This window comes from Chiloscyllium plagiosum, unplaced genomic scaffold (genome assembly GCF_037043375.1).
Source record: "Chiloscyllium plagiosum isolate Xiang-an unplaced genomic scaffold, Cpla_swu_hap1 HiC_scaffold_12, whole genome shotgun sequence".
Lineage (NCBI taxonomy): Eukaryota > Metazoa > Chordata > Chondrichthyes > Orectolobiformes > Hemiscylliidae > Chiloscyllium > Chiloscyllium plagiosum.
The window spans coordinates 99,286,296-99,311,291 of NW_028270150.1; the positions used below are offsets into that span (position 1 = coordinate 99,286,296).

The 24,996-nt window shown below is 42.1% G+C and overlaps 1 protein-coding gene across 8 annotated transcripts in view; it reads right to left on the minus strand.

Moving 5' to 3' along the window:
• Nucleotides 1-24,996, minus strand: part of mcf2la (mcf.2 cell line derived transforming sequence-like a) — a 239,539-nt gene that overhangs the window by 131,480 nt on the left and 83,063 nt on the right. For all 8 annotated transcript variants that reach the window (XR_015758942.1, XM_043700234.2, XM_087993072.1 and 5 more), the window contains exons 3-5: nt 5,522-5,636; nt 2,247-2,337; nt 1,286-1,405 (exon numbers count right to left, since the gene is read on the minus strand). Coding sequence is in view for 7 of the 8 variants with exons in the window: in XM_043700234.2 (XP_043556169.2) it covers nt 1,286-1,405; nt 2,247-2,337; nt 5,522-5,636 (326 nt within the window). In the remaining variant the exon portion in view is untranslated. The remainder of the gene's footprint in view (nt 1-1,285; nt 1,406-2,246; nt 2,338-5,521; nt 5,637-24,996) is intronic.

Consider the following 24,996-nt stretch of genomic DNA (forward strand, 5'->3'; position numbering starts at 1 on the left):
AAACATTTTTCATTCCTGTAAATATTGCAGCTACAGATCAAAAGCTGGAGATTCTGCAGTAAGCAACTCACCACCTGGCTCCCCAAAATCTGTTTGCTATCTAAAAAGGCACAAGTCAAGAGTGTGAAGGAATTTTTTTTAGATAAGTTCAGTTCCACAAACAGTCAAGAAGCTCATCATCATCCAGGGCAAAGCAGCCTGTATGATTGATATCCCTCCCAACATTTCAAACAGTCACTTCCTCCACCATTGACATACAATGTTACCACGTAACAAAAGACAGTGAGCAGCTTACCAAACCTCCCTTGACAGTACCTTGCAAACCCCAACCTTTTCCATTTAAACAGAGAGGGCATCAGATGCTTGAAAATGTAATCAATTGTTAGTTCTCATCCAAGTCACAGACTGTCCTGACTTACAATAGGTCATTACTCCTACACTGTCAAATTGTCAAACTTCCTTCCTAATAGCAACGTGGGGCACTTACATCAAATGGACTGCATAAGATCAAGAAAGCAACTCAACAACACCTTGACACGGTCAATTAAGAATGGGAGTAAAATGCTGGCTTTGCCAGTGATGCCAACTTACCATGATTGTTTTATTTTGAAACCCAACTGTTTGACAGAAACAATTTTGAATTGTGATGACATTCAGTTTCAGAATGGGAGGGAATTGTTTGTTCTGCAGAGCAGGTATTGGGGCCAAGGTGCATTTTGTTCTCTATTATATTGTATATTACTTATATAATAGCTAAGGTGTCACATCAGTTCCTTTTAGCACTTCCTTTTCCAGAAGCAGCAGGGGTGCCTGGCACCAGTCCAGCAAGCCATTCAGCTCCAGTCTTAAACTTAAACCTACTGACTACCAGGTATCGTTCTAACTTCAACATCCTGCAGCTAGTAACTATTCCAACCTGCTGGTCAAGCAGTCAGTCAATATGTCGATTAGATGGGATCAACAGGACTCCCACATCCTGAGGCTAGGTTCTGCACTCACTGCTAGTATCCAGAACACCATTCCCACCTTCTGATTAATATTGGCTCCACTGTGCATTGGGCATTGAATTGCATACGCTTATTTGGTCATGTCTTCTAACCCTATTTTACCTGAAGACGCTGCTTAGTTTTAACTCCTCTTATACAATATTACGCAGGATTGACTGGGCATCATTTTGTAAATCTGGTTTAGACAGAAACCTTTGGTAATATTTTGGTTCAATCTTTTAGTGGCTAAAAAAGCAATCATCTTCCCAAAGATCACATCTATTTGAAATCTAACTTACAGGTACTTTTAGCTTAAAATCATCTCGATTAAATCTCAAGACAATGTCAGAGATGGCTCTTTGAAAGATTCCTGAAGGTCGAAGAACGAGAACCAATTGAAGATTTCCTGGGAATGATCTCTACAGGGAAACAGAAATCACAAGCAATTAGAAACAAGAGTAGTAATAAGCCATTCAGTCTGTCAAGCCTGCTATGCCATTTAATACAAATCATTACATGTATTTGGCTTGCCAATTCCAGTTCCCTGCAAGACCAAAATCCATCTCAGCTTTAAATATATTAAATTTTGAAGAATCCACAGCCATTTGCAGGAGAGAATTCCAATGATTCAAAACACTTCCAGTGAACAAAATAATTCCCCAAAAGCTCACTCAGAAAATGGAGACAGAATTACAGATAGCAACAGTTGTCAACAGGTAAAATACCTGGTGCTGACATATTGTTTCAGTTTTATTTAAAGTCATAAAATCCCTACAGTGTGGGAGCTGGTCATTAGGCCCACCAAGTCCACACTGACCCTCGAAAGAGCTCTCACTTTCTCAAATAAAGCATATATCTGAGTTCAGCATGCAATAAGGTTAAAAGGAAAGGAATCAGGTCATTGTAACTACTTTACAAATGGTTCTGCCCTACTGACAGGGAGAATTTGTGTCACTGTTTTCAATTTCAGATACATGCTTTATTTGAGAAAGTGAGAGCAATAAAACTACCCTGCAAATTTTCAGCATCACCTTCATATTCCTCATGAAAGGTCTGACTCTTAAAGTCAGCTCAATGCATACCATTGGATCACCTTAGCACAAAAGTGTACTTGTCTAAGGATGAGCAAGCACACAGTCTCCATCCCACATAGCTGTTGTGTCACAGGTGACTGTGCTTTCTATTCATGTTTATTATTCAGAAGCTGTCCTAAAGGTATGACTTAAAGGCTACTGAAGTCCGGACTGCAATGAAACTCACCGTGATTCGCAGCAGCGATGCTTTCACGGAGGACCATTTGTCTTGCCTCCTATCCACAAGCAGAATAAATCCAATGTCACCATCTTGAAAGCTGAAGTAAGAAATTTCAGGAAAGAATGATTTCCAGATTCAAATCTACTACTGCAAACATTAGTGAGGAACTAATTGCTGCCAAATTCAACAGTGACCAAAGCCACAGGAGCAGAGCATATTCTAGTTTACATCACCAATTGGAGATGATCACAAATTTATAGCTGTTGATAAAGCCACAAGTTTATAAGAAACTGGAAATTATGGTTTTCAGAGAAACACAAGATATGCCTCACATAAGGTTGGTTGACTCCTTCAGAAAATGAAACAGTTGCATTTCACATGTGAGAAGAAGGGATATCCTCATCGTTCACATCACAATAACTGTAAACAGAGGTAGTATAGGATGTGGGGCATTGATCAGTTAGAAACAGTTTCCACTTATCTGCATCATTCAATCATGCTTGTTACACAACGAACCGAAGGAAACCATAAACCCCAGTCCTTGTAAGTCAGAGCCAATTGTACTATGCCAGCAGGTGGCTGCAAGCCAATTATAGTTAGAATGTAAAGGAGATAGTCTAGTGCATAACGAGTAAGCAAATATTTATAATGTTAATTCTAGAAACACTGATTCAAAATACAAACCTGAGGTATCATTCCTCCATTGGATTATTTTGTTGCAAAGTTCTGCTTCTGTATTCAATGGGTGCAAAACTAGTTAACAGCAGCTGCAAGCATGAGGCACTCACTGCAGAATTGTTCATAATAAAATCCCCTTACTTTAACTTAAGCTTTGCCTCATAGCATGGTCTTATCCTTGAACAACTGAGTAGGGAAAAAAAGTTCCCTCTTCACAAAGTTTAAATGAAACAGCCAGCAAATCCATGATGTAGACTTGTGCTTTATTTAATATAATTTATTTTCGTTTGATTTTTTGAATTAGGGACACATGGGCTGGAAGGCTTTAATAATTAATAGTAGTTCTGTAATCATAACGATATCTATTAAAACAATTTGAGAGCGCTGGTATAGCCATTCAACCATATGAAATGGGAACACAAGTTGGCTGTTCAGCCCCTCGAGCTTGGTCTGCCACTGATTAGAATAATAGCTAATCAGACATTCATGTCCACTTTCATGCATTTTCCCCATAATCCTTGATTCCCTGACTGATCAAGAATCTATCCCAGCCTTAAATATATGCAAGGATTCAGCCCTCCACAGAGTTCTGAGGCAAGGAGTTCCAAAAACTCTCAATTCTGAGAGAAGAAATTCCTCCTCATTTCATTATTTAATTGGTGCCCCTTAATTCCATACCTATACCCTCTAGTCCTAGACTCCCCCATGATTCTTCTAAACTTCAAAAAATAGAGCTCCAACCTGTTTAGCCTTTACTCAATACCAGTGATCGTCCTAGTTAACAGCCTCCAATGATATAATATCATTCCTTAAATAAAGGAGACCAAAACAGGTCACAGTAGGCCAAATGTGGTCACACCAGCACCTTGTACAGTTGTAGTATGACTTCCTGGTTCGTATTTACTATCTTCCTTGAAATAAGGGCCAACCTGTGTGCTAGCTTTCCAAATCACATGCACAAATACTCGCAAGTCTGGTGTCTTGCAGCTTTACGCCATTTAAATAATAAATTCTGGTCTTTTGTTCACCCTTCCAAAATAAATAATTTCACATATGTGCACATTATAGTCCATTTGCCAACTCTTTTACCATTTGCCTAAATTATCTCACCATGGCAGATGGTGAAATGTGAGTTCAATAAAAAAATTTGGAATTAAGAATCTAATGACGACAATGAAAACCACGGTTTCACTAATGTCCTTTATGGAAGGAAATCTATCACATTTACCTGGTCTGGCCTACATGTAACTCCAGGCCCACAAAGTCTAAATCCTTCCTATAGAAGTGCAACCAGAATTGCACACAGTATTCCAAATGCGGGCCGAACCAATGTCCTGTACAGCCATAGCATGGCCTCCCAACTCCTATACTCAATGCTCTGACAAATAAAAGCAAGCATACCAAATGCTTTATTTACTATCTTTTTTACCTGCAACTCCACTTTGATGGAACTAAAAACATGCACTCCAAGGTTCAGCGACACTCCCCAGGACGTACCATTAAGTTTATAAGTCATGACCTGATTTATCTTTCTAAAATGTAGCATCTCATATTTATTTAAATTAAACTCCATCTGCCACTCCTTGGCCCATCTGATCAAGGTCCTGTTGTACTCAGATATTCTTCTTCACTGTCCAGTATACCTCCAATTTTGGTGTTATCTGCAAACTTACTAACTACAACCTCTTATGTTCACATCCAAATCACTTATATAAATGACAAAAAGTAGCGGACCCAGCACCGAGTCATGTGGCACACCACTGGTCACAGGCCTCCAGTTCAAAAAGCAACCATCCACCACCACCTTCTGTCTTCTACCTTTGAGCCAGTTCTGTATCCAAATGGCTAGTTCTCCCTGTATTCCATGTGATGTAACCTTGCTAACCAGCCTACCATGAGGAACCTTGTCAAACACCTCATTGAAGTCCATAAAGATCACGTTCACTGCTCTGTCTTCATAATCCTCCTCATTACTGCTTCAAAATACACAATCAAGTTCATCTCCCTCTTCTCCCTTCCTTGCTTAAAAATTGTTAACTCTCTCAGCATTTCCAGTATTAATGAAGGATCAAGTGACGTGAAATATTTACTCTGTCTCCACCTCATCTATCAGACCGCCCACCTCATGTTCCACCCCATCTACCTCGTACATCTCATGTCCATTCCCTCCTCCACTTCAAATATATAGAGTAGTTTCTTGTTTTTAATAGCATTAAATCCCATTCCTCCAGGTGGTAAATTGCAGCTGGAGATTTGAGAAATTTCTAATTTTCAATTCTTACATCATCACTAACTTCTCTTTTCTGTTGCTCCTTTTTTCCATTCCTGATTTGACTCTTATTGATCCTACTTTCCTCTGTCAATTGAATTGGTTCATTCGTCAGGGAAAATTGGTCCCGTTGTTCAGAGAGGTTACAAACATCTATTGTTCATGCTGCAGAATTTTCAACTTGCATTTCCAGCAAGTTATGATGTAAGCTTTGAGCTGAAGGGTGTGGGAAATAAACATTTTTCAGAAACTACCTGGAGAGATTCCCCCACACTAACTAGATTAAGCTCATTGCTACATCCACATATGTTCAATAATACTAGTTTAGTCTTACCTGGGAATACTAGTTAGATATTTTATAACAGTTTGGAATTCCTCCTCAGGAATATCAGTGAAATTTGAATATTCAGGAAAAGTTATAATTGGACAGCCATCAGCTCCTCGGCCTCCTGAAACAAAGAACGCAACAATGAATAAATAACTGCTGTTCTACAGCCTCAAGACAATTCAAGTCAATAATCCAAAAAATGTCAAAAAACCTTTGTGTAAAAGTAGATCGCTGCCGACTCAAGTTGTCATAAAAGTTTCCATATTACTATTATTCCAAAATGCAGGACAGATTTCCAGTGTTCTGGCCAATGTTTAACCCTTAGTCAATGGCAATAAAATGGAACATTTGATCATTATCACACTGTTGCTTTGTTCTTTTTCAATGTAAATGAACCAATCAGACACTGGGATTGCTGACATAATAAGATGGGTTCTAATTTTAAATTAAGACTGCATACATATAAAGAAATGTTATCTGGTAAACTACATTTGACATGTACATTTGGTACCTATGACTTATAACTAGACTATATCTATATCATATCACCCTGAAGTGGTAATGATTGACAGCAGATTAAGATGTGTACCCTTAATCATGACTGCACATCCTATCACAACATCCTCCTTTACTCGAACCAAAGGTTAACCTTAAAGAATCAAACCTTTACATCATTAGCAAACAAATAATGTTGTGGTTGAATGCATAAATGCATTTAATGTCATCAATTTATTTCTCCTTCATCTTCCTCTACACATACTTTGTTCAACAATGTGCCTCCTCCCCCTCTCCCACGATGTTCACCTCACATTCCTCCATCCTCCACCTCACACTCTCCTGCCTCCTCCATGTCATATTCCACTCCCCACCCCATCTATCACACCACTCCTCACATTCCAACCTTTCCACCTCGTACATCTCATGCCCATTGCATCCTCCACCTCATTTCACACCTCCACTTCAAATTCTCCCTCCTGCAACTCACATCCATCCTAACTACCCTAGGTACCCACCTGATTCTCGACAAAACCCTCTTACCTCCACCTCACAGAGTTGTACTTAAAGTGAGATCACCAGCAATCCAACGTTTAAGCTTTTTTTCCTGCTTGAACCTCACAGCAGTCGAGCCACAAAAAAGATCTTCCAGTTTGGAGTAATCTTACAGGAACACAATGACCACTGGTTGAAGCAAAACATCATCCTTAAACAGAGGCACACTGTGTAGTACCCCAACAAAGTATAGGCTGCAATCACAGGCACCGACTGCACCCCGATGCTGCAGTCACAGAGAAGGGAACGTGAAGCTGTAGTCAGTGTGGTATTGAATCAAATGCTGTAGTTGCAGAGGGGCACTGAACCCAAGGTTATAATTAGGAATAAGAAGCTGTAGTTAGATGGGAATTGAATCTGATGCTCTGGTCATCACTAGGAACTGAACCTTAAGCCATAGATACAAACAGGAACTGATCCAAATTCTGCATTTACACGTGGGAACGGATCCTAATGCTGCAGCACAGATGGGAACTGAACCAAATTATGTGATTACAAATGGGAATGTCTGTGGTACTTAAAAGATGATAACTGATGCAGGCATTATATTTTCAATGAGAACTAACCACTCAAACCTTCACTGAGCCATTGAACACTGACTACTTTCAGCAACAGCTGCTCCCCAGCTTGTCCACAGACTTATGCATCCACCAATTTAACCTGTTATTCTAACTTCCTCTTCGGGCTACTCATGGTTCAGATGCTAAGGTCCCTTTATCAGAAGCCAACTGAAATCCCATCAGGACATGTGTCAGTTTGTCTCACATCTGTCAGCACTGCAACTGCCAGAGTTGCAGATGCCATGCTTTCATCTGCCAGTCCCATACTCTCCAGTATTGTATCTGTCTGCATTACAACAACTAATCTGTGTCGTACCATATTTCCAATGTTGGCACCATCAACATCGCCTTTGCCAGCCTCATATTTATCAGTATGTAACCATCAGCCTTGCAGCCACCAGCCAGTCACCCACCACCACAACATTGGCAGCTTTGACCTACTAATGTGCAACCACCAATCATCCCCTCCCAGCCTCATAAGCACCAGTACCAGAAATGCTAGTTTACAACTATCCATATCTGCCAATGCAACCTCTAGTACAACAAGCGCAGTTGGTTGGATGGCTGGTTTGCAAAGCAGTGTGATGCTAATTGCATGGGTGCAATTCCTACACTAGTTGAAATTATCATGGAGGATTCTCCTTCTCAACCTCTCCCCTCACCTGAGGTGTAGTGGCCCTTTCAGGTTAAATCACCACCAATCGCCTCTCTCTAATGAGAAAGTGGCCCGGTAGACTATGGAAATTTGACAATAGCTACAAACTCTAGAACCTTTCTCACTAACCTCACAATCACAAGTCTTGCCATGGCAGGAACAGAGCCATCAGCCTCACGTTCCAACTCTCTCCTCTAGTGGACACCATCAGCCTACTAACTACCAGATCTGCATTACTTATACTACAATCAAGGTCACTATTGTCAGCCTATCCTTCACAAGTGCTGCAACTGTCAGTCTCAAAAGTCAAGATCACCATCACCAGCCTCTTCTGTCCCCAGCCTTGGCACAAACAGCAATGTCATAACCACCAGTGTCGACACCAGAAACCCGAAAAATGACAGTGTACCATCACCAGGCTTTCCCACCCACCACCCTTCAATGCCTACAACCACCCCAAAGCCTCACATCTGCCAGCCATGACAACCACTAATCTAGCAACTGCCAGTCAATATAAATGACACAATCTGTACAAAAGTCAACAATGACGGCCATAACAATTTTGCATAATTTGGCAAAGTACGTCACATTGGCCGTTGTGGTCATATAATTTTTAACAATTTTGGTGGACTTATATCAGGGCCTGGTTGTGGGAATCTCATTCACATAGAACATAGAATGTTACAGTGCAGTACAGGCACTTCGGCACTCGATGTTGCCGACCTGTTAAACCAATCTGAAGCCCATCTATCCTACACTATTCCATTATCATCCATTCCTGGTTGCATTTCTACCGGTGGGCCACTCAACACAGGAGATATTCCCACTGGTGGCCTCGTAAATAAATAATCCCATTACACTATTAATGCTGGACCTTCATAGCCTGAATACAAAGGAGGATCTCCAATGTAATTCAATTATTATGGCACTTGTGTTGAATTTCCCTATCTCCTTAATTTTGATGGACAGAATTTTCCTTTTCCTGCACTGATGTGCTCTACATATCCATCAAACAGTGCTGTCAATAATTATGCAACTAAGTTTGCACCAGCAAATTGCATGCTATGGCAAATCTCCTTCAGACAAAGCATGAAAAAGAAATGGGCATTAAAAGAACAATTAACTATTGACTCTACCATGTTCAAGAGTGTTTTCATGAGGTGTACAATATATATCCAACAACAGACTTGTCATCATCTGGGAGAAGCCAAAAAATTCTAACTGACCTGAAGGCAGAATTTGGTTCCCATGTGTCTTAATATCATGAGGAGGATCCTGGCCTTCATCTTAGCCATACTTACAGAAATAAAATACTTGACACGTTATATATGGTAAAATACTTTCAATATAACTGGTTAAACAAAGTGGATGAAATACACATTTAAACTAATGGATTTTAAAGCAATTGTCAAACAGCCAATGACACAGTATAGTTGCTATGCGATTTAAAACTGCTTCAAGGGACTGCATCTGCATGCAGATAAATATAGATAGTAACCAAGGCAACTAAGGTATCCCTTAGTTACCATGCAGATCTGACACCAGATCCCCTCACCTAATATTCATGGTTTTCATTGCACAAAGTTTAAAAATGGACATATGCTTTTACAGTCCATCCACATTCTAGCAATGAACGTAGCACTGATTAAAGCTTCAGGTGATCAATTATTATGCTAAGCTTTATTTGAAGATGTCAACAATCATCTGCGTTGCAGCTAGAGTATGCTCATTTCTTGTAGGCATAAAGTAGAGAGGTGTGTTTACTGCCACAGTTCTTCAAGGAAACACCAACATGCAGAGCATGCAGTAGAATCTAAATAGTACATAAGAAATTCATGATTGGGGACCTCCACATTTCCTACTGATCTTTCTTGTGATGCCCAAATACCTACAATAATGGAGTGCCTGTGACCAGATATTTTAGAAGCAGTGCTGAGGTTTTTGAGGTTAGAGACATTATGGTTGTTGTTCTTGTAGAAAGGCCAGCAGGTCAACAGCACTGCTATGCCTGTAAGTTTCAGAATCTAGAAATAGTATTAAGTTAGCCTCTCCCAGTTTTAAATCCATTCCTGGTGTCATTAGTTGGGTGTGGGATTGGTGCAGGGTTCTTGTTCTAGCAGGACATGTCACTTACACAGATAGCATGAACTCAGCTTATAAACTTGCCAATTCTGGTCAAGTGGGCTTTTGGAAGCAGGATAAATCAGCCCCTTTAAAGGCATCAAATCCCAATCTTTAGCTGTAACACGTACTCCTTAGAATCTTCACATAATAAGAATGGTAAGGTACTCAAATAACCATTTTTCAGTCAAACTACTGTTCACAAAATGTGAATATATAAAAAATGAAGCATAAGTGAAGGACAAGCCACTAGCAGAAAGCTGAGCTTTCAAAGCCTTCAGTTATCTTCAAAATAATCAACACTAACTACACCATGTATCCATTTCCTTGGTGTCTTTAGATGTGGAAAAAAATGCCTCATATCATGTTCCCCCTGTAAAAGTCTTTATAAAGGTTCAAATTACAATCGAAATATACAAAGCAACCTGTCAAAGGAAAGAGATTTGTATTTACATCCCATCTGATTTGGAACTATATCACCATTACATCACGGTCCCTGGAATTCTCAGACAGCATGGCGTTCCATGTATAAGTTTTAATGGCTTCTCTTTCTTAACAGAAAACAACTACAAGTACATAATGATGTAAAGTAATAGTATGCAGTACACAAACGCATTTCCTTAAATATTGCCCCCCTCCCTTTTTCACCAAGAACAAACATAAATTGCATCCACTATTTGCAGCTGCAAGTTGCCAAATATATTTGGTCTATGAAAAATTGATCATTCGTGAACAAATACTATTGTCCATTCCAGTCTGTCCCACACCTTTGTGGACTTTATGCATGGAAAATCATGTCTCACCAAAATGATTGAGTTTTTGAAGGGGTGACCAAGAAAGTAGATGGGGGCAGTGCGATAGATGTTGTTTCCAAGGCCTTTGACAAGGTACCACGTGGTTGGTTGTTGAGTAAGGTTAAATCTCATGGAACCCAGGGAGAGCTAGCCAATTAATTAGAGGGCTGTTTTTCAATGTGGCGCCTGGAAAAGCGGAACAGGTCAGGCAGCATCCAAGGAGCAGGAGAGTCAATGTTCCGAGCATTGGCCCTTCATCAGGAATTTGGGGAGTTGGGGGGCTGAGAAATAAATAGGAGGAGGGGTGGAGCTAGGAGGAAGGTAGCTTGGAATGAGATAGGTAGTTGCAGGTGGGGGGGGGTGATGGTGATAGGGCAGAGCGGACGGTAGAGCAGATAGATGGGAAGGAAGATGGACAGGTGGGACAATTCAAGAGGATGGTGTCAACTTGGAGGGTTGGATCTTGGATGAAGTCAATGATAGGGCCCTGAGAAGTTTTATAGAACAAAGAGATCTAGGGGGACAGGTTCTTAGCTCCTTGAAGGTGGAGGCACAGGTAGGCAGGGTGATAAAGAAAGCTTTCGGCATGCTTGCCTTCATTGGTCAGAGCACGGAGTATAGGAGTTGGAGCATTTTGTTGCAGCTGTACAAGACGTCAGTTAGGCCACATTTAGAATATTGCATGCAGTTCTTGTCATCCTATTATACAAAGGATATTATTAAAAGAGCGCAGAAAAGATTTACTAGGATGCGACCTGGACCAGAAGGTTTGAGATATAAGGAGAAGTTGGATAGCCTGGGACTTTTTTCCCTGAAGCATAGGAGAATGAGGAGTGATGTTATAGCAGTCTATAAAATCATGAGAGGCATAGATAAGGTAGATAGCCAACAGATTTTCCCCATGGTAAGGGAGTCTAAAACTAGATTGCATAGGTTTAAGGGGTGAGAGGAAAGATACAAAAAGGGGCATTTTTTTCCACACAGAGTGGTAACTGTCCGGATAGTGATGAAAGTGAGTACAATTTTGTCACTAAGTAATAATTAGACAGGTACATGGATGGGATAGGTGTGAAGGTTGCTGAACCAAATGTAGGCAAATGTACAGTCAGAATATCTTACAGTAAAATGCCATCCTTACTATCTGCCACATGAGTTCACCTCTGCCATCTTGATAGCAGTCTACAAACAACCCTATGTGGATGCGAAGAATTCCCTGGATGAAATTTACATTCTGGAGACAAAATTCCCCAAGGCATTCCCCATCATGGCCAGTGATTTCAACCAATCCAAACTCAAGAAGGTGCTGCCAAAGTCCCATTAACACATCTCCTGCCCCCACTAAAGGACCCAACATCCTGGACCAGTGTTACACAACCATCAAACACACCGACCGCTCCACCCCCTGCAGCACACATCGGAAAATCTGATCACAGCGCTGTGTCCCGCCTCCCAGCTTACAAGCAGGAGCTAAAGCGGGAGGATCCTTCACAGAAAGAAATATAATGCTGGTCTGAGGCAGTGGAAGATCATCTCAGGGACTGGCTGGAATCAGTGGACTGGACTGTATTCAAGTACTCAGGGGAAAACGTGGACATCACTGACTTCATTAGCAAATGCATGGATGACTGTGTGCCAAAGCCAATCTGGGTGTTTCCCAACCAGAAACTTTGAATGAATGAGGAAATCTACTCCTTACTGAATACCATGCACTCAGCATTTAAGTTGGATTACCCAGACCAATACAGAAAATCCACATATGACCTCGACAAAGCTATCAGAGATGTGAAGAGACAATACCAAGTTCAAGGTCCAAACCAACCATCCAGACACCCACTGTCTATGGGAAGTCCTAAACAACATAACGGGTTATGAAATGAAGCAGAGCAAGATAGCAGACAAAAACACGTCCCTCCTAGATGCGCTCAACGCTTTCTATGTTCAGGTCAAGCAGAATGCCTGGCCCAGGGTGCCACTTGCCCTGATAGCTCCAGGCATACCTGTTCCCTCCATCACTGCTGCTGATGCCAGATCAGCCGTCCTCAGAGTGAACCCAAGGAAAGCGACAGGCCCAGACAGAGTCTGATCCTGTGCGGAGCAGCAGACATCTTCAATCTCTCCCTCAAACAAGCCGAAGTCCTCATCTGCTTCAAGAAAGATCATCATCATCCCAGGACCTAAGAAAGCACATGCAATGTGCCTTAATGACTACCACCCAGCAGCTCTGAACTCTATAATCATGGAGTGCTTCGAGAGGCTGGTTATGGTCCACATTAACTCTAGTCTCCCAGCCTGCCTCAATCCCCTGCAATTTGCCTACCATCGTAACAGGTCCACGGCATTTCCCACCCTGCACTCATCCTAGGAACATCTGGAAAAGGACACCCATGTCAGACTCCTGCTCATCCACTACAGCTCCACCTTCACCACTATCATCCTCTCCAGACTGATCACAAAATTCAGAACTAGGTTTCAGCTCCACCCTCTGCAACTGGGTCCTTGGCTTCCTGTCCCATAGATCACAATCAATGAAAATTGACAACTGCAGCTCCTCCACAATAACACTCGATACTGGAACACCCCCAGCCCCCGCTCCAAAGGATACATCCTCAGCCCCCTATTGAATTCCCTGTACACCCATGACTGTGTAGTCAAATTCTGAACAAATGCCATCTACAAGTTTGCTGATGACACTACTGTGGTAGAATGAATATCAAACAATGAGTCAGAATATGGAAAGGAGATAAAGGACTTGGTTACATGGTGCAATGATAACAACCTCTCTCTCAATGTTAACAAAACTAAAGAACTGATCATTGACTTCAGAAAGGAGAAAAACACACCCCCTTCTTCATCAATACAGTAGAGATTGAGAGGGTTGAAAGCGTCAAGTTTCTAGAAGTAACAATTACTGTAATCTGCCCTAGACTTCCCACGTAGATGCAATGGTCAAGGTAGCACAGCAACATTTCTTCTTCCTCAGGTGTCTCAGGAAACGTGGCATGTCCATAAGGACCCTCATCAACTTTGACAGATGCACCATAGAAACTATACTGTCTGGGTGCATAACAGCTTGGTAAGGCAACAGCTCTGCTTAGGACCATAAGAAATTTAAAAAGATTATGCACAGCCCAGACTATCATGGAAGCCAACCTCCCATCCATGGACTCCATTTACACCTCTTGTTGCCACGCAAAGATTGCCAACATCATCACAGACCCACCCCACCTTATTAATGCTCTCCTACAACCTCTACCATCAGGCAGAAGATAGAGAAACTTAAACACATGCACCAGCAGGTTCAAGAACAGTTAGACTGATGAATGGATTCTCTAACTTTAAATAATGTTCATCTTGTTAATGTTGTTCTTGCCTCACACACATCCTGTGTGGTATAACCTATATGCCTCACTCAGTCCCAAGTTTTTATTCACTCTATGATCTGCCTGTCCTTGCTTACTATGATCTGCCTGTACTACTTGTAAACAAAGCTTTTCATTGTACTTTGGTACACATGACAATAAATCAGATCAATCAATCAAATGAGACTTTTGACCACTCAATCCGTTAAACCTCTGCTGCATTGATGTAGAAGGGGGGAGGAGGGCGTGTTTTTCTCCTTTCTGAAGTCAATGATCAGTTCTTTAGTTTTGTCAACATTGAGAGAGAGGTTGTTATCAGTGCACCATGTAACCAAGACCTCTATCTCCTTTCCATATTCTGACTCATTGTTTGATGTTCATTCTACCATGGTAGGAAGTTTAATTGTGAAAAATTGGCAAGTTGGGCCAAAGGGCCTGTATACAGAGGAACCTCAGTTATCCAAATATCAAATATCCAAATTTCAGATTATCCGAACAAGATTTCAAGGTCCCATAAAAACATTATATTAAAGAGGTAAGTGAATTTGGATTACCTGTACTGAAGAACATTTGAAAACGCTGGCAAAAACAAATAAACACAAGCATCTCCAGCTACAATGACTGGATTTTTTAAAAATGTAAGGGTTAGTTACATAGCCCTTTGCAAAAGTGCTTTATTCCTGTCACTTTACTGGGCAGTTCATGAAAAAAAAAGGCAGAGAAAGTAAACACATGTGTGAGACGGTGCTTCTGTCTTTCTCTCATGACACTAAGTTCAGCGGAAACTGATAAATGTTAGTGATTGTAGAAGCTGTTCAGGACCTCATTTAATGCTGGGATTTCACATATTTATGTGATGATCCTTCTCAGTTTAGCCTGCAATTTGAAGAATGCAAAGATTAATTTGTTTAAACAGCAAACACATCAAAGTTATAGACTTAAACAAACTCTCCAGTAGAGCACAGCATTACATCAGTATGGTTTCCCTTGTTTAAGGTCAAATTGATTCTCCGAAAAATCAATTATCCGAACAAAATACTGCCCGCCCGACTCGTTCGGATAATCAAGGTTCCTCTGTACATGTTGTAGATCTCTATGGCTTTCTTGTCAACTGGCTACAGCAAAGGAGCAGTTATTCTAGTTGTACATGTATACCTGCAGTTGGGAATGATTTAGCTGGTCCTTCATGCTTACTTTGTATCATTGAGGCGACAACTTCTCTATACAAACTCTAAATAGCCAAATGGACTTTTGTTAAGCACTGAATATTTACACACCATAGTTCTCTGATAATCAAGTTCTAGCAGGATACAACTTAGCTTTTTGTCATTTGACTTTGCATTTGCCATTCACTTCTATTTCTGACTTCTGTAGTTTAGATTAGATTACATTAGATTAGATTCACCACTGTATGGAAACAGGGCCTTCGGCCCACAAGTCCACACCAACCTTCCAAAGCATAACCCACCCAGAGCCATTCCCCTACCATACATTTACCCCTGACTAATGCACCTAACACCACGGGCAATTTAGCATGGCCAATTCACCTGACGTGTACATCTTTGGATTGTGGGAGGAAACCCATGCAGACACGGGGAGAATGTGCAAACTCCACACAGACAGTCGCCTGAGGCGGGAATCGAACCCGTATCCCTGGCACTTTGAGGCAGCAGTGCTAACCACTGAGCTGTTGGAAAAACAGTTGAATGCGGTGACATGGGTCAGCGGTTTGTGCTATTTCCATGCCATCTGCATGCATGTTTCTCCACTCTAGGATTGCCTTGTATTCATTCCCTTTGCACCCGTTCAATTTTTACAATTCCTTTAGTGATTTCCATTTGAACAGGGATAGTGTGGAAATGATGTGTGGTGCCAAAGTTCCCAATTATTTATGAAGCACCTGAATTCTTCACTCAAATTACTTTTTTATTCACTCATGGGATGTGATTGTTGCTGGCTAGGTCAGCATTTATTGCGCTTGAGAAGATTGTGGGAAGCTGCCTTCCTGAAACCTGCAGTCAATGTGCTGTAGGTAGACCCATAATGCCATTAGAGAGGGGTTTCCAAAGTTTAGACCCAGCAACACAAAGAACAGCAATATGTCTAAGTCAGAATGGCGAGTGTCAGCTTGCAGGGAAACTTGCAGTGGTAGCGTTCCCATGTATCTGCTGCCCTTGTCCTTCTAGAAGGAAGTGGTCGTGGGTTTGGAAGGTGTTGTCTAAGGGACTCTGGCGAATTTCTGCAGTGCATCTTACTGATGGTACACACTACTGCTACTGAGTGTCAGTGGTGGAGTAAGTGAATGTATGTGGATGTGGTGCCAAGTCAAGTGGGCTGCTTTGTCCTGGATAGTGTCAGGTTTCCTGAGTGCAGTTGAAGCTGCACCCATCCAGGCAGTGGGGAATATTATATCACACTCCTGATTGTGCCTTGAAGATGATGGACAAGCACTGGGGAAGTGAGTTACTCACTCCAATATTCTTAGCCTCTGACCTGATTTGTTGCCTGTGTATTTATATGGTGATTCCAGTTGAGTTTCTGGACTTGCCTTATACTGAGGACCACCACTACACTTCACAACATTAGTAAACCATAAAGGGTGAAATTTGCTTACAGACATTCCACAAACTCATTGAGATCCATTGAAATAAACCCCAATAATCAAAATAGTAATGACACTATAGTGATAAGAAAGTCAACCAAGTGGACTTCACAGAATGAGTTCCCTGATTGAGGCGGTTAATCTGGTCCAGAGAGCCCCAGCTGACAAGAATAAACAGGTGTAAAGGGCACTGCTTGTCACTGGCTACTCAGGTGTTTCCTTTCTTTCTGGTGGTGGAATATAAAGGTTCACGCATTTATTGTTCTTCACTGTGTCCTACGCCTGCACACACACACACACACACAACATGGATACCGGGGAAAAGTAAGCACTACCGTTGTTAGGCGGTAGCGTGGGGGAAAATAAGAGGAAATAAAAACAGAAAAAGATAGAAAAAAATAAGACAAAACTTCAGCTTCACCCCTCCCCCTTACCACTTCTTCCCAAAAAAAAACAGGTATGAAAGGCACTGCTTGTCACTGACCACTCGGGTGTTTCCTTTCTTCCTGGTGGTGGAACATGAATAAAGTTTGATGCACCTGCTGTTCATTCACTGTGTCTTATACTTGCACTTACAACATGGGTGCTGGGGGGGGGGGGGACAAAAATTAAACGGGTGTGTTGCCTGTGGGCAATGGATTCTGCCTTGGTACTGGAAACTGTATTGTGAGGATTTTCTATTAATGTATGTGGGTTTTGTAATCAATTGTGTTTGAGTGCACGCCAGAGTGGTCTAGTCAGTACACGGAGCAGCCGGGAACTAGAGGGTCGATGACCAGCCTGGGGAAGTTTGCTAGTACACAGGGTGGCTGGGGACTAGGCAGCCGATAACGTGCCCGTAGGAAAGCTAGTCATGGGGCAAGCAGCCAGTATGCAGGCTGGCTGGGGGCCGGAGGGTTGATGACCAGCCAGAAGGGGCCTGTCAGTACGCAAGGCATGTAGGGCCAGGCAGCTTATAGTGTTCTCGCAGGTGTAGGGCCAGCCGGTCGGTCAGTACACGGGGAGGCTGAGCCAGGTGGCCGATAGCCGCCTGTAGGAAGGCCAACAGGGGGAGGGCCAGTCTGTACACAGGATAGCCGGTCCTTAGGAACGCTGGCCAAGAGAAAGGGTCAGTCAATACATGGGGCAGCCGGGTGTTGGAAGGCCAACAGCTCGACTGCAGGAAAGCAGGTCGGGGTTGGTTTGGTTAGTACCTGGCGTGACTGGGAGCCAGCGGCAGACGACCGTCCCAGAGGAAAGCGGGCTGGGGAGAAAAACAGTCAGTACACAGGGCGGCCAGAGGTGGAAGGCCAATAACCAGCTCATAGGAAAGTGGCCTGGGTAGTCTGGTCAGTACGCGGGGTGACTCGAAGCTGGGTGGTCGATGACCAGCCTGGAGGAAAGTGGGCCTGGGGACAGTCAGTCAGTCAGTCAGTCAGTACTCAGGGCAGCCAGAGACCAAAAGGCTGATAACTGTCCCACAGGAAGGCTAGCCAAGGATGGTGCAATCATTATGTGGGACGGATAGGTGTCAGGTGTCTTTTTAAAGCTATATTGGGTCTATGCTCTATGCATTGTTTTTCATTTAATTGTTACAGTTATCTTTGTGGTGAATGGAAGTGGGATTTGAGGTTTGTCCTCATCTCCCTGAAAACTGGTTGAACGGTGGGGTTTGGAGTTTGGCTTTGCTGCCCTTCCCCCTGAATAGAGTGTTTTTTTTCTGTGTGGACTGCTGCTTTCTGTTTATTGTTAACTGTATTTTGTACTGTTTAATGAAATTTAAAAAAAAACAAGTGTGAATAGCACTGCTTGTCAAGGACCACTTACAGCTACTTGTGTGAAAATGCTGCATGTGTTCTATGTAGTGTTTCTTTTCCTGTGATTCCGGTCACCTTATGGCTGTGTCCCTATTTCACTTGTGCAATGTTACTGTTGTATTGTATTTTGTGTATAACTATGAATAAAAAAACTATAAACAGGGGTGTCAGAGGTCCTGTTCACTCTGACAGCTGTCTCTGAGGAAGCCAGACCCACTGTCAAGAACTATGCACATGTAAATAACTGGTGAGTTGGTGATGGGATACAGGTCTCTGTGGAGTTCGTTCAGTGGTGATGAGACAAACAAAAATACACTCTAAGAAATTCACTTGCAACAGCCATCTTTGAATTGGGATAAGCATTTCTGGCATCAAGCCGTTATATGGGAAGATTGACTTGTTCAATCCTGCCCTCAAAGAATTGGCTCAGTATGTGGAAAGCACGAGCTATTTTTTTGAGGCAAAAGGTACAGAGATTTATAAAATCATGAAGGGTATGGAGAGGGTAAATAGAAAAGGTCTTTTCCCTAGGATGAGGGAGTCCAGACCTAGAGGGCATAGGTTAAAGTATGGGGAAAGATTTAAAAAGACACCTAAAGGGGCAACTTTTTCAAGCAGAGGATGGAATGAGCTATCTGAGGAAGTCATGGAAGCTGGTACAATTCCAACATTTAAAAGTTATCTGAATGGGTATACGAAGAGTTTAGAGGGATATGAGCCATTTGCTGGCAAATGGGACTAGATTAGTTTAGGCTATCTGGGCAGCATGGATGAGTTGGACCAAAGGGTCTGTTTCTGCGCTATACAGCTCTAATACTCTATGACATTGGGACAGATAAAAAAAGCAATGAGCAATTCTCCTACTAGCTTGTGGACACGCAGCTCTTTCAGTTATTAGGAGTCTATTTTTCCCTGAGACAACAGATATTAAAATCTTTGAAGAGTTGATGGATTTGGTTCAGGAATTTTACATCCATGAGCCTCCTCTAATTCTGAGATGCTATGCAGTTTACTTGGCAGTTCGAGAGTCCAGAGAATACATATTGGGATTTTTGACTAGGTTAAAGAGAACAGGCTGAGGCATGTGACTTTGGTTTAACCCTTAATAACATGCTGAGAGACCATTTGGTATGTGGGATTAATGTTGTAACCATGCAAAAGCACCTACTAGCTGAAGTCCAACTGGACTTCAAACAGGCACTATATCTGTCTTGGAACAGTTAAATTGCTTAGCAACCCAACCAAAATAAACGTCTGGTTAAATGGTCACCCACTTCTAATGGAGGTTAATATCAGTGTGACTGTATCAGTGATTACAGAACCAGTCTTCAACAAAATTCAATCTGGAATTAAGTTTTCATAAGACCTCAGCTAGACTGAAAACCAATACCAGGGTAACCTTTACAGATTAAGGGTAGAACTTTGGTTCCCATCCTGCTCGATCCAAAAAGGTCTCAATTCTGTTTGTGATGGCCCCTTTATTTTCCCCCATCACCACCAGCTGTTTTAATTTTGCCAGGACCGGATTGTTTTGTATCCACAGTCTGATATTGGGAGTCTTTGACAGGAAGGGTGTCCAGAAAATTTAAAACCAGAGTGGACTCTTCCAGCAGCGAGGACAGTATTTTATTAGAGGGAACAAGAGTGATTGTCCAGAGGAAAGGTCGCCACCAAATACTAGTTGAATTTCACCAGGGTCATCCAGGGGTGTCCAAAATGAAAATGTTGGGAGAGATGCTGTTTGCCATTTTCATAAATGACCTGGATAAGGGGGTAGAAGGATGAGTTAGTAAATTTGTGGATGACACTCAAGTCGGTGGAGTTGTGGACAGTGCGGAAGGATGTTGCAGATTAGAGAGGGACATAGATAAGCTGCAGAGCTGGGTTGAGAAGTGGCAAATAGCGTTTAATGTGGAAACATGTGAGGTGATTTATTTTGGAAGGAGCAACAGGAATGCAGAGTACTGGACTAACGGTAAGATTCTTGGTAGTGTGGATGAGCAGAGAGATTTCAGTGTCTATGTACCTAGATCCCTGAAAGTTGCCACCCAGGTTGATAGGGTTGACAAGAAGGCGTAAAGCGTGTTAGGTTTTATTGGTAGAGGGATTGAGTTTCAGAACCACGAGGTCATGCTGCAGCTGTACAAAACTCTGGAGTATTGCATACAGTTCTGGTCACCCCATAACAGGAAGGATGTGGAAGCTTTGGGTGTAGTGCATAGGAGATTTACCAGGCTATTATCTGGTATGGATGGGAGGTCTTATGAGGAAAGGTTGAGGGACTTGAGGCCGGTTTTGTTAGAAGAAGGTTGAGAGGTGGCTTAATTGAGACACACAAGATGATCATAGGATTAGATAGGGTGGACAGCCAGAGCCTTTTTCCCCAGATGGTGATGGCTAGCACGAGGGGACATAGCTTTAAATTGAGGGGTGATGGATATATGACAGATGTCAGAGGTAGTTTCTTTAGGGTGTGGAATGCCCTGCCTGCAACAGTAGTAGACTCGCCAACTTTAAGAGCATTTAAATGGCTATCGGGTAATCATATGGATGATAATGGAATAGTGTAGGTTAGATGGGCTTCAGATTGGTTTCACAGGTTGGCGCAACATCGAGGGTTGATGGGCCTTTACTGCGCTATAATGTTCTATGTTCCAAGTTATGTCTGGTAGCCAGATTGGATCAAGCTAAGCTGTGTTGGTGGGGCAGGGTCCAGCGTCCAGAGTGCTAACAAAGGACAAAAATTACTGCTAGAAGCTTCCCTATATTCATGGGAATGGCCAGGTAAACTCTGGACTCGGTTACACGTCATCAATGCCAGTCCTTTCATGGGCTTAATGTTCTTAGATATTATGGACACTCACTCAATGGTTGGATGTGTATAGAGTTCGTTCATCAAACATCGGGACAACAATAGAAAAGGTGTGAGCATCTTTTGCAATACATAGACTCCCAGAATTGTTGGTCATACAACGAACCATCAAACAGCAGCAGGGAATTAGAGTATTTGCTAAAGTCGAACAGCATGTGGCATATAAGGACAGCTCCATACCATCCATCATCCAATGTTCTGGAAGAAAGAACAGTCCAAGCTTTGAAGGCAGGCTTAAAGGAACAATCTACGGCTTCACTAGAGACCTAGTTTGTGTTAGTTTTTCAGACCACCCCTCCTGCAACTACAGGGATAGCTCCAGACTTGCCAATGAGGAGAATTCTCCACATCAGGTTAAATCTGATCTTCCTAGACCTGGGATGAGGGCAAAATGGGATTAGGAACGATAATGCTGACAAAAGACTCCTCTAAGCCAGAGAGGCAGTTTACTTCAGGAGATGAAGTTTGGCGCAGAAACCACGGAAATGATGCAAGGTCAGGTCCTGTGATGTAAGGTCAGGTACTGTGATGTACAAAGTTTAGAAAGGTGAAGTGGTGCTGACCAAGCATGTGAACCACATGAAAGCTGCAAATTCACGAACGGGGCAGAAGCAAAAAAAATAACCAACCCCTCTGAATAGGCAGAAATGCTGTCAGAAGCAATGGGTTTCCCCGCCATCTAGTGAAGAAACCTAAGAGTCTGAGACAGACACGGCAAATGTCACAGTTTTGACTTGTTTGTCACCTGAAAAGAATGAATTTCTTCCGAGATGTTCCGGGTGTAAGGGACTATGGTCTGGTACACGCTGCCTGTATCAGAGGCTGAGTCAGAGCAACCAGACCCAGTGCGAAAAACAGAGACTACAATAAGAAGAACAGGCTTCCATTCTTGGAAGTTGGCTGTGAACAGCCTCAATGAAGGAGCTATGGCTGACATACTAACAGCTGTGTCAGAGGTTCTGTTCACTCAGAGCTGGCTCTGAGGAAACCAGACCAGTGTCAAGTACTACGCATGTGTAAATAAAGGGTGAGCTGGTGAAGGGATACCGGCTCTTTGGAGTTATTGAAAGACTAACATTTTGAAAAAATAACTACTTCTAGCTTCATCCATGATCTGTCGGGGATGGCATGCATCATGAGCAACTGTTCAGCTTGCTTAGCTTGGTATGTCATCATTTCATCACTACTTCTTGCAGCACTTGGAGAATTGCAGCTTCTTGCACAGTTGGGATGATCCTGTCATCCTTCTCTGCCATTTTTCTATTTCCCATTATTAACTTTCCTGACCCTGCTTATAAATGGACTCTCATTCACCCGAACTAAATTTTTTCCTAACTGTAGAATTTTTTACAGACAATTTAATGTTTGCTTAATTATGTTCATTTTCTATGCTTCCTTTCTTTATTAGTTCCTTAGTTCTTTTTGTTTCAGAAAAGCTTCTCAAAATACTCATATTTATTACTATTTGACCACATCAGAAGTCATTTCTTTCCATCTTATACATTCGCTAACTTTCTTTGTCAGCTATGTTTGACTGACATTTTTTGAGTTTTTACAGCTTGAAAGATTGTATTGTTGTTTAAGCCACATAAGAATTATTTAAAGACTATCCATTGCTGATGTGCAGTCATACTTTTAAACCATTTTCCCACTCCCCTCAGACAACATGCACCAAATGCTTTCATAATTCTCCCTATTCAAAATTAAAAACCTTTTAGATTGAACTACCTCACTTCTTAAAAAAAAATGTAACTTCTACCATATTGAGACCACTCATTCCTTTTACAAGATTATTAATTAGCCCTTTCTCATTCCATTTTCATTCACTTCAAAATAGCCTGTCCTCCAGTCAGCTCTTCAACATGCTGCTCTTAGAAAACCATCTGAAGATACTCCAGAAATTCATGCTCCACAGCTTTACTGCTCAATTGATTTACCTAGTTTATATGCAGATGGATGTCACCCATAATAACTGCATTGTCCATGCTACAAGCTTCTCTCATTTCCCAATTTCCACCCCACACCATTCCTATGATTTGGTGGCTTATTATAACTCTAACCAATGTCTACTGCCCTTTGTTCTTCTGACACCCTCCCTTACTACTGTACTCATCCAATCCTTTATTATCAGCACAATTCAACCTTCTTTTCCTTCTTATCTGCCTTCTTAAACCTCGACTACCCTTGAACATTCAGTTCTCAATCCTAGTCACCATGTTTCTGTAATGGCAATTAGATCATAACTATTTATTTCTATTTGTGCCTTAAGATTATCTATCTTATTTCAAATGAATGCATTCAGTTACAGCATCATTAACTTTATCTTTTTGACATCATTCTGCATTTGAGACATACTCAATTCTTGGCTTTACTTCTCCTCTCCAAGTCTCCCTTGCAGCTTTTTATTTCCTATTACAATTTAACTCCCTTCAAATTACACCTCACACTCCCAACAAGTTGGTTTAAAATCAGCCCCCAGAGTACTTGCAAATCACCCTGCAAGAATACCTTTCCCAAACTTGTTCAGATGGGACAAATCCCATCTGCAGTAGACCTGATCACAACGCCTTAGAATTCTGATGTTTTCCTTCCCATACCAATTCTCCAGCCACATGTTCAATTGCTTGATTCGTCTGTTCCTATGGATGCTGGCCTGTGGCACTGGGAGTAACGTTGAGATTACTGCACTTGAGATCCTACTTTTCAATTTCCTTCTCAACTCCCAGAATTCTACTTTCAGAACCTGAACCACCTTCTTTCTTTTGTCACGGGCACCAATGTTGACCATTACGTATGAGTGACCTGAATATTCTGAGGAACAATCACTGGACGTGAAACATTAACTGATTTCTCTCCTCAGATGCTGTCAGATCTGCTGGGCTTTTCCAGCCATGTCTGTTTTTGTTTCTGATTTCTAGCATCCACAGTTCTTTGAGTTTTTACCAATATCACCTTGCTGCATCTTGATGAAGTGACCAGGAGGTTTGATGAGGACAGGGCAATAGATGTAGTCTATATCGATTTCAGTGAGGCCTTTATGAGGTTCCACATGGTAAACTGCTCTGGAAGGTTAGCATAGAATCCAGGGCATGCTGACAAATTGTGTATACAATTGGCTTGACGGTCAGAAGCAGAGGGTAATAGTGGAAGGAGGTTTGTCAGACTGGAGGCCTGTGACTAGTGGAGAGCCTCAGGGGTTGGTGCTGGGCCCACCGCTGTTTGTTATTCATATCAAGTGATTTGGTTGAGAATGTACAAGGTATGAATAGTAAGTTTGCTGATGACACTAAAGTAGGTGGTATTGTGGACGGAGAGAAATTGCAGCAGGACCTTGATCATCTTGGGAACTGGGCCGAGAAATGGTAAATGGAATTTAATATAAATAAGTGTGAGGTCTTGCACTTCAGAAAGCTAAATCAAAGTAAGAGTTTCATGGTGAATGGAAGGGCCTTAAGGAGTGTAGTGGAACAGAGGGACCTTGGCATTCAGGTTCGCAATTCTTTGAAAGTGGAGCCACACGTAGGTAGGGCAGCGAAGGCAGCTTTTGGCACACTGGCCTTCATCAGTCAGGGCATTGAGTATCGAAGTTGGGACGTTATGTTGCAGTTGTACAGAAGATTGGTGAGGCTGCACTTGTGAGTACTGAGTTCAGTTTTGGCAACCTTGCAGTTA